General features: G+C 38.8%; 1 protein-coding gene across 3 annotated transcripts in view; it reads right to left on the bottom strand.

Annotated features, from left to right (window-relative positions):
* The window catches only part of LOC105484990 (acyl-CoA synthetase medium chain family member 1), a 58,809-nt gene that overhangs the window by 978 nt on the left and 46,722 nt on the right, over positions 1 to 11,109 (bottom strand). For all 3 annotated transcript variants that reach the window (XM_011747123.3, XM_011747121.3, XM_011747122.3), the window contains 2 exons: positions 2,917 to 3,044; positions 1,208 to 1,307 (listed from right to left, as the gene is read on the bottom strand). In XM_011747123.3, the coding sequence (XP_011745425.2) occupies positions 1,208 to 1,307; positions 2,917 to 3,044 (228 nt within the window). The remainder of the gene's footprint in view (positions 1 to 1,207; positions 1,308 to 2,916; positions 3,045 to 11,109) is intronic.

Below are 11,109 nucleotides of genomic sequence, written 5' to 3'. Positions count from 1 at the left end.
CTGCAGAATGAAGGCATGGGCTCACAGTGAGTGCCAACCTACTCCATAGCGTAAAAAGTCAATGTTTATTGAATGAGTGGTAAAACAAGGTGACACTGAACCCTACAGTGGTTTTGGAAAAGGAGAGGACCAGGTGTAAATCCCTGTACTTCCAATTCCCACTCCATGCCTTGAAAAGTTATTTGACCTCTCCTGAACCTCAGTTTCCTTTTCTGTGAAATGGGGACAATAAAGGCTCCATTCTTCATTTGGTTTCTTTAAAGCTTCCAGGAGATAATACATATAAAACATCCAGCTAGTTTACATTTATTACTCCTGTCATCAATATTTTCATCATTTTTACTGTTATTATATATGTAATTCTGAGCCAGAAACCCAATGGGCATTTCATAATTACTGGCAATTTATTATTTTTATATTAGCAGTGTTATCCATATTTTATTGCACAAGGCCTCACATATAGAAGGTGATCAATAAAGACTTTTTTTTTCTTTTTTGGAGATGGAGTTTCATTCTTGTCGCCCAGACTGGAGTGCAATGGTGCGATCTTGCCTCACTGCAACCTTGGCCTCCCAGGTTCAAGCGATTCTCCTGCCCCAGTCTCCCAAGTAGCTGGGACTACAGGTGCCCACCCCCGGTTCCGCCCACTCGCCCCCATCACGCCTGGCTAAGTTTTTGGTATTTTTAGTGGAGATGGAGTTTCACCATGTTGGCCAGCCCGGTCTTGAACTTCTCACCTCAGGTGATCGGTCCGCCTCGGCCTCCCAAAATGTTGGGATTACAGGCATAAGCCACCGTGCCTGGCCTAATAATACTTTTCAATATACAAATGCATGTATGTTCTGGAGCCACATTGCTGAGATGCCACTCTGCCTCCACCCCTTACTAGCTGCGTGATGTGGACAGGTTACTTAACCTCCTTCTGCTTCTCTTTCCTCATCTATAAAAAGCATAAGTGTTCTTAGATTACTACATTGTGTGAGAGTTAAGTGATTTGGTATATATAAGAGCTCATTAAATAGTATCTGGCATCCTTTCATTCAGAGCCACAGAGAGTCCACAGTGCCCCCTGGTGACCACACCATGTAAGTGCACATGCACACTGTGCCCTTCCACTAAGGCTGCACAGGTAAAGCCTGGATGTTTCCCCTGCACCTGCTTTCCTAGTGCGCACGCGCAGACATGATGATCTCTGTGTTCTCCTCACCTCTCCTCGAATCGGGTCTGGGCTGCTCACCACGGCTGACTCCGCCACCGCTGGGTGCTCCATCAAAGCGCTCTCAACCTCTGCGGGCCCAATGCGATACCTGGAGGATGAAGGGTTTTGAGGCAGATGCCGGGGCTGGGGTGAACCAAGTCCCCAGATCTGCTTTGGAGTCGCAGCTTCCTTTGGCACAGAGGGTGGAGGTCATAGGAAGCCAGAGACGCCTGACTTGTCTGTGTCATGGGCCCAAAGTGTAAAGAGCTGGACATTATAGGCTGAGAAATACAAGACTCTGGTGCTCCCGGCTTCTTGCCTCACTGCCTGTATTGATGGAGGAGGGAGAATGTTTTGTCTCCTCCGGGCTTGGCCCAAGCAACTTCCCCTAACACGAAATCTCTTGGAAGCCTCAAACTTGGTCTTAAACATTCATGCAAATTCTGCATACTATTTCCCATTGCATCAGCAGGATTTTCGTCTTTTATTACATATATTTAAGGCTTACAACATGATGTTTTGATGTACATATACACAGTAACGTGATTAAAACACTCAAGCACACTAGCATATCCATCATCTCACACAATTGCCTTCTTTTTTTCTTTTGTGGTAAGAGCATTTAAAATCTACTCCCTGTGTAAATTTCCATTACATCATGTTTTAGAAATTAAAAAAAAAAAAAAATCCCATCCAGGCTGGGCGTGGTGGCTCACACCTGTAATTTTACCACTGTGGGAGGCTGAAACAGGAGGATCACTTGAGGTCAGGAGTTCGAGACCAGCCTGGCCAAGATGGTGAAACCCCATCTCTACTAAAAGTATAAAAATTAGCTGGACATGCTCGCTTGAAGCCAGGAGGCAGAGGTTGCAGTGAGCCAAGATCAAGCCACTGCACTCCAGCCTGGGTGACAGTGCGAGACTCTGTCTCGAAAAAAGAAAAGAAAAAAAAATCCCATCAATTTCTCTAAAATAACCAAGAAAAATTGTTACTGTAGTGTAATGTGCCTTTTAAAAAATCATGTAGGGGTTAGGGACAGGGGCTCAGAGCCAGACTACCTCAGTTCAAATCTGGATTGCATCCTGTGCTATCTTTGAGTCTTTAGGCAAATTTTCTCGCTGGTCAGTGACCCACTTTCCTCGTTAGTAAAACAGGGATAATAATCACATCTCCCATCCAGAGTTGAGAGGTGGGTTATATAAAGCATTAAGGACAGTGTTTTCACATAGTAAGTACTCTAGGTTAGCTAAATAGTTACAATGAATAATATATTTATACTAATAATTTTATAATAATAGATTTATTAATCTATTCCTAATAGATTATGCTCATAGATTAATAGCAAATATATTCATAATAATAATAATGAACAATAACTAAAGGTTAGCTATTATTATTACTATGTTTGCCCTGTGACATTTGGTGCTGCACTAGAGGGGCACAAACATGAAATAGGCTCCCTGAACCTAGGAGACCAAGATAGTCTCCCTTCTCAATTCCATTCCCCATACCCCACTTTAAATTGCACAATGTCTTATTATGGCTCCTCGTCCAGACCCTCTTGAACTTCATTTTGCAATCAGGGCACCATAGACATGGCTCTATTCAGATTTAGGCTGGGGGTCCCATCACCAATGCAAGAAAAAATGTCTAGGTAAGCAAGATTCCATGAGGCATGTGACAGCAACAACAGCCAGCCCAGCATCAGCCACACCTACCCAGAGGCATTAATGATGTCATCACTCCTCCCCAGGAAACAAATGTAGCCTTCTTCATCCATCATTCCTCTGTCTCCAGTGTTGAAGAAGTCCCCACATTCCACTTCAGCTGTCTTCTCTGGGTTACCCTGCAAAAAGAGAGCTTCTTTGTTGAAGGCAGTGAATTTAGAGGTGATGAGTCACAACTTTGGGTTCCAATCTGGGTTTGAATTCTGCTTCTGTTTCTACTTGGTACCTGGGCAAGTTTTGCCATCTCTCTGAGTCTGTTTTCATTACACGTAGTGTATGATGCATGCCACTGCTCTATGAGTGGTTGTGATGAAACCGCTTTCAATGGCAATGTTTAAAAATATCAATTCGACCTGGCATGGTGGCTCACGCCTGTAATCCCAAAACTCTGGGAGGCCGAGGTGGGTGGATCACGAGGTCAGGAGTTCAAAGCCAGTCTGGCCAACATAGTGAAACCCCATCTCTACTAAAAATACAAAAATCAGCCGGGTATGGTGGCGCGTGCCTGTAATCCCAGCTACTCAGGAGGCTGAGGCAGGAGAATCACTTGAACCTGGGAGGTGGAGGTTGCAGTAAGCCAAGATCGCACCACTGCAATCCAGCTTGGGCAACAGAGTGAGACTTCATCTCTCTCTCTCTCTCCATATATATATATTCATTTTGTGTGACACTACACTAGAATGACATTCCCATTATAGTGTGAACCTCGTTTACTGCTATAAGCTCAGCATTCACATAGAGTCTGGACAGATGAGAGGGGTCAATAAACATTTGCTGAGTGAATTTTCTTCCCTAAATACTATCTCATTTGATCCTCGCAGAAAGCCTATGCATCTAGTATGTTTTTAAGTTAACTTTTCGTTTTAAGATAAATGTGGACTGGCATGTAGTTACAAAAAATCATATGGATTGATGCTCGGTACTCGTCACTAGTTTTCCGCAGTGGTACCATCTTGCAAAACTATAGATGAGCATCTCAGGCAGAATACTGACCTTGATGCAATCCACCAGCCTTCAGATCTCCCATTTCACTTGTGTGTGTGTGTATTTAGTTTTATGCAGCTTTATCACATATGTAGGACTGTGCCTTCCCCACCTCATCAGGAAGGTCTCTGATGCTGCTCTTTTAAAACTACACCCACCTCCCTCTCGTTCCCCCTTCCTCTCCTCTCCACATCCCTGACCCCTTGCTAACAACTAATTTGTTCTCCATTTTTATAATTTTGTTGTTTCAAGCATGTTATATAAATAGACTCATACAGCATATAACTGTTTGGGACTTTTTTTTTTTTTTCTCCTCAGCATAATTCCCTAGAGATTCATCCGAGTTGTGTGCACAGATGGTTTGATCCTTTTTATTGCTGAACAGTATTCCATGTTATGGATGTAGCTCAGTTTTTGTTTGACCATTTACCTGTTGAAAGGCATCTGGGTTGTTGTCTTCAGGTTTTGACGATTTTGAGTAAAGCTGCTATGTACATTTACATACCTGTTTTTGTGTGAAGCTGGCACTTTTTTTGTAGCCCATTTTAAATAAGAAAAAAACCTAGGCTTGAGGGAGGCACCTTTGCCTGCTCAAAGTCACTCAACTGCTCACTGAGAGGGCTGATATTTGAATTTCATTCTTGCTTCATGACCGATTCACTTGATCCCTAAGCAATACCTCTTGTGGAACATGAAATGGTTTTAAGAGCTACCTGAAAAAAACATTTTAAAAACATCAAATTACATCCCTTTTTGGATTCACTTCTGATTGTTCTGAGTATATCAAGTTGATTCTTACTTTAGTGCTGATATGCTTTGAACTCTCTGGAAGTCTCAAGAGGAAGCCATGCTTCAGGATCAGAGCTTTCAATGAGAATAGGATTTAGGTAGACTATGAGAAAATCATTTTTTTTTAAGCCTATAGTTATGGTTATAAATGCCTTCTGTTTATGACAAGTAATACTGTTTTCCACTTGTGATATTAGATCAATGTGAGTGCCTTTGTGGACTGAGTTGAGAGGTACAAGGTGGCATCAACAACATAAATGGAAGACAGAACCGTACAGGAGTAGATTTTTTTTTTTAATGCAATTGAAGTTAAGCAGGTGTTAATTCAAATTAGATTGTTACAACCTTAGGATGTTGTATGTAATATAGTAATCATAAAGAAAATATTTATAGAATATACACAAAAGAAAATCAGAAGGGAAAAAAATGTGTCACTACAAAAAGGAAACTAAATGTAAAAGAAGGCAGTTATAAAGGAAATGAGGGCCAGAAAATATTAAACCACACAGAAGACAAATAGCAAAATGGTAGAAGTCCTTCCTTATCAGTAATTACTTTAAATGTAAGTGGAGTAAACTTTCCAATCCAAAGGAAGGAACTGGCTAAATGGATAATAAAACACGATCCAAATATACACTATCTACAAGAGACTCATTTTAGATTTAAAGACACGAATTCCACTGGGTGCGGTGGCTCACAACTATAATCTCAGCATTTTGGGAAGCTGAGGCAGGTGGATCACGAGGTCAGGAGATGGAGACCATCCTGGCCAACATGGTGAAACCCCGTCTCTGCTAAAAATACAAAAATTAGCTGGGCATGGTGGTGCCTGCCTGTAATCCCAGCTACTAGGGAGGCTGAGGCAGGAGAATCACTTGAACCAGAACCAGAGTTGGAGGTTGCAGTGAGCTGAGATCGCACCACTACACTCCAGCCTGGCAACAGAGGGAGACTCCATCAAAAAAAAAAAAAAAAAAAAAAAAAAAAAAAAAAAAAAGACCAAAATACGTTGAAAGTTAAAGGATGGAAAAAAATATATTCCCTGTGAATAGTAACCAAAAGAGAGCTTGGGTTGTGGGTTGTTATACCAATATTCGACAGGAAATTTTTTTTTTTTTTTTTTTTTTTAGTCAGAGTTTCACTCTTATTGACCAGGCTGGAGTGCAAAGGCATGATCTCAGATCACCGCAACCTCCGCCTCCAGTAGCTGGGATTACAGGCGCCTACAACCATGCCTGGCTAATCTTTTGTATTTTTAGTAGAGACAGGATTTCTCCACGTTGATCAGGCTGGTCTCGAACGCCTGACCTCAAGTGATCCACCTGCCTCGGCCTCCCAAAGTGCCGGGATTACAGGCATGAGCCACCATGCCCAGCCAAAATAAAGTTTAAGTCAAAAACAATTGCAAAAGATAAAAAATGATCCTATATATTAATGGAAGGATCAATTCACCAAGAAGATACGATAATCATAAACATATAGGCAATAAACTTCAGAGCCCCAAAATGCATGAAGCAAACATTGACAGAATTTAAAGAAGAAGTGTCCAGTTCTACAGCAATAGCTGGAGAATTTAATATACCACTTTCAATAATGAGTAGAAAAACCAGACAGAAGATCAATCAGAGAATAGAGGACTTGAACAACACCATAAATTAATTGGACCTAGCAGACATATACAGGAAACTCCATCCAATGGCAGGACAACACACATTTTTCTCAAGTGCACATGGAACATTCTCAAGGATGGACCAGAAGATAAGTATTAACTAACTTTAAAAGACAGAAATTATACAAAGCATCTTATCAAGTCACATGAAAGGAATTAACAGAAGGAAAACTTTTAAAAAATCACAAATTTTTCCAATGTTTGAAAAATCAAACAACATACTCTTAACTAAAAAAGAAGACACCACAAGGAAATTTAGAAATTATCTTGAGACAAATGAAATTAAAACCACAACATATTAAAACTTATAGATTGTAGCAAACACAGTGCTAAGAAGGTAATTTACACACATACTGTCTTAGCCTATTCAGGCTGCTATAACAAAATGCCATACACTGGGTGGGTTATAAACAATAGATATTATCTCTTAGAGCTCTGGAGGCTGGGAATCCAAGATCAAGTCACCAACCAACTTGGTGTCTGGTGAGGGTTCATAGACGGCTGTCTTCTTGATGTGGCCTCACATGGAGAATGGGACTCTTCTGGAGAACCTTACCGGAGTTGCCTTTTAAAGAGCACTAATATCACTAATCATCAAGGAAATGTAAGTTAAAACCACAATGAGATATTACCTTACTCCTGCAAAAATTGCGATAGTTGAAAAATCAGAAAACAATAGATTTTGGCATGGTTGTGGGAACACTTTAACACTGCTGGTGGGAACGTAAATTAGTACAGCTGCTATGGAAAATAGTATAGAGATTCCTTCAAGAACTAAAAGGAGAACTACCATTCAATCCAGCAATCCCACTATTGGGTGTCTACCCAAAGAAAAGTCATTATATGAAAATGACATACGCACATGCATGTTTATAGCACAATTTGCAATTGCAAAGATATGGAACCAGCCAAAGTGCCCATCAACCAACGAGTGGATACAGAAAATGTTGTATATATACACCATGGGATACTACTCAGCCATAAAAAGCAGTGAAATAATGTCTTTTGTGGCAACTTGGAAGGAGCCGGAGGCCATTATTCTAAGTGAAGTAACTCAGGAATGGAAAACAAAATATCGTGTGTTCTCACTTGTAAGTGGGAGTTAAGCTATGAAGGCACAAAGGCAAAGAATGATATAATGGACTTTGGGGACTAGAGTGGAAGGTTGGCAAGGGGGTGAGGGATAAAAGACCACACTGTTCAGGTGATGGATGCACTAAAATTTCAGAAATCACCACTAAAGAACTTATCCATGTAACCAACAACCACTTGTACCACCAAAACTACTAAAATAAAAAATAAAAAGGGAACTAACACCATTCATGAGGACTCCATGCTCATGATATAATCATCTCCAAATATTACATTGGGGGTTAGGATTTCAACATATGAATTTGGGGGAGACACAAACATTCAGTCTTCAGCACATATGTTAAAAAAGAAGATCTCAAACCGAAAACCTTACACTTTAAGGAATCAGAACAAGGACAGCAAACTAAACCCAAGCACAGCAGAAGCAGGAAATAAAGATTAGAGTTCATATAAATAAAATGGTAAATAGAAAAACAACAAAGAAAACTTCATCGAAAGTTATTTCTTTTGAAGAGATGACAAGTCTTCAGCTAGATTGATTAATAAAAAAGTGAAGATTAAAATTACTAAGATTTTCCAGAAATGAAAAGAATTATAAGAGAATACTATGAACAATTGTATGCTAAAAGGTTTGATAACCTAGATAAAATGGAAAAACTACTAGAAACACACAATCTACCAAAAACATGAATCACAAAGAAACAGAACTCTGAATACATCTGTAACTCATAAGGAGGTAAAATTAGTAAACAAAACCCTCCAACAGAGAAAAGGCCTAGGCCAGATGGCTTCACTGATGAGTTCTGACAAGTATTTAAAGAAGAATTAAGACCAATCCTCTTCCAACTCTTTTAAAAAATTAAAGAAAAGGAAAAATTTTATAAGTCAATCTATGAGGCCAGCATTACCCTGACACCAAAGCCAGACAAACACTACAAGAGAAGAAAACTACAGACCAATAACTCTTATGAATACTGATGCAAAAATTTCAGCAAAACACTAGCAAACCAAATCCAGAAACATATTAAAAGGATTATACATCATGACCAAGTGGGATTTATTCCTGTTTCAACATACAAAACTCAACAAATATAATAAACGACATTAATAGGATGAAAAGAAAATAACCACATGGTTTTCTCTCAATTGAGGCAGAGAAAGCACTTGAGAAAACTCAATACTCTTTCATGGTAAAAACACTAAATAAACTAGGAAACTTCCTCAACATGATGAGGCCACATATAAAAAATCGGCAGCTAATATTATTCTCAATGGTGAAAATTGGAAAGATTTTCTCCTAAGACCAAACATACAAGGATGCCTGCTTTCACCACTTCCGTTCTACATAGTCCTGGAAGTTCTAGCCAAATCAATTAGGCAAGAAAGAGAAATAAGAGGCATCTGAATTGGAAAGATGAAGTAAAATTATCTCTGTATGCAGATGGCATGACCATATATAGAAAACCCTAAGAATTTTACACACTCAAAAAAAAAGGTTAAAGCTAATAAATAAATTCAGTAAAGTTGTAAAAAACAGAATCCATACACACACAAAAACTCAACTGTGTTTCTGTGCACTAAAAATTAAAACTCCAAAAAGGAAACTAAGAAAGCAATTCTATTTACAGTAGCATCAAAAAGAATACAAGACAGTAGTGCTAGTAATAAATTTAATCAGGGAGACAAAAGACTTGTACCCTGAAAACTATAAAACGTTACTACAGAAAATTAAAGAACAGATAAGCAAATTAAAAGACATATGATACTCATTTATTGGAGACTTAATATTAAGATGACAATACTGCCTAAAGCTATCTACAGATTCAACACAATTCCTATCAAAATCCCAATGGCTTTTTTGTTGTTGTTGCAGAACTAGAAATACCTATCCTAAAATGCGGAGAGAATCTCAAAGGACCCCAAACAGTCAAAACAATATTTAAAAAGGTGAATAAAGGCCAGGCGTGGTGACTCACATCTATAATTCCAGCACTTTGGGAAGCCTAAGACAGGTGAATCGCTGGAGGCCAGGAGTTCAAGACCAGCCTGGGCAATATGGAGAAACCTGTCTCTACTAAAAATAAAAAATTAGCCAGTCTCATAATCTGGTCTCAAAAAAATAAGTAAATAAAAAATTTTAAAAAAGGATAATAAAGTTGGAAAACTCACACTGATCTCAAAACTTACTATAAAACTACAGTAATAAAAACTGTGTGGTATTGGCATAAAGATAGACAGACCATTGCAATAGAATAGAGAGTCCTGAAAGAAACTCTCCTATATATCGTCAATTGATTTAACTATACGTGCCAAAACCAGTCCATGGAGAAAAGTCAGTCATCAACAAATAGTGTTGGGAAACTTCAATGTCCACTTGCAAAATAATGAAGTTGCCTTACAACACATACAAAAGTTAACTCAAAATGGATAAAAAATTTTCTGGTGGGAATGTAAAATGGTGGAGCCATTGTGAAAGTGGTTTGGTAATTTTTTTCAAAAAGTTCAGCATAGAATTACCATGGAACCCAGCAATTCCACATCTAGGTCTATACTCCCAAGAAATGGAAGAAGGAACTTGAACAGATACTTAAACAATAGCGTTCATAGCAGCAATACTCTCAATAAGCAAAATATGGAAATAACCAAAATGCCCATTAGGAGACGACGGGGTACACAAAATGTATTGTATACATACAGTGGACTTTTATTCAGATTTATAGGGGAATGATATTTTGTTACATGCTAAGACATAGATGAAACTTGAAAACGTTATGCTAAGTGAAATAAGCCAGACGCAAAAGGGCAAATGATGTATAATTTCACTTATATGAGGAACCTAAAATAGGCAAATTCATATATTTTAAAAAGTAGGTTAGAGGTTATCACATACTGGAGACTGGGGCAGTGAGATGCTGTTTTTTGAGCAGAATTTCTGTTTAGGATGGTAAACATTTTCTGAAGATGGGTAATCGTGATGGCTGTACAACACTGTGACTTTGATACTACTGAATTGTACACTCAAAAATGGTGAAAAGAGTAATTTTATGTTATATTTTACGTAAATAAAATATAAAGTAAAAAATAAAATATCTGTTCAAGTTCCTGCTTCCACTTCTTGGGAGTATATAGCCTTAGAAGTAGAATTGCTGGGTCTCATGGTAATTCTGTAATACTTTTATATAAATAACAAGGGATAAAAACCCAAAGAAGTCTCAATGGAGGAAGCCTAACATTTCATGGACATGTAGGTGTGGGTATATGTTAGGACACCTTTGGAAAATAAAATATGTCATGCTCAATCAAAAAAAAAATTAGCTGGGTTCAATAGCTCATGCTTGTAATCCCAGAACTTTGGGAGGCTGAGGCAGGGGGTTTACTTGTGCCCAGGAGTTTGAAACTAGTCTGGGCAACATAGTGAGACCTTATCTCTACAAAAAATAAAAAAATTAACTGGACGTGGTGGTACCTGCCCATGGTCCCAGCTAATTGGGAGGCTGAGCTGGGAATATCACTTGAGTTCAGGAGGTCCAGGCTACAGTGAACTTTAATCACGCTCCTGCACTCCAGCTTGGGCGACAGAGCAAGACCTTGTTTTTTTCTTTTTTCTCTAAATATTGCTTTGGATTATCCCCATTTCAGCTCAACCATAA

Source organism: Macaca nemestrina, chromosome 18, assembly GCF_043159975.1.
Source record: "Macaca nemestrina isolate mMacNem1 chromosome 18, mMacNem.hap1, whole genome shotgun sequence".
Classification (NCBI taxonomy): domain Eukaryota; kingdom Metazoa; phylum Chordata; class Mammalia; order Primates; family Cercopithecidae; genus Macaca; species Macaca nemestrina.
Note: the sequence above shows the minus strand (reverse complement) of the source record. Positions and strands in the feature narration are given on the sequence as shown.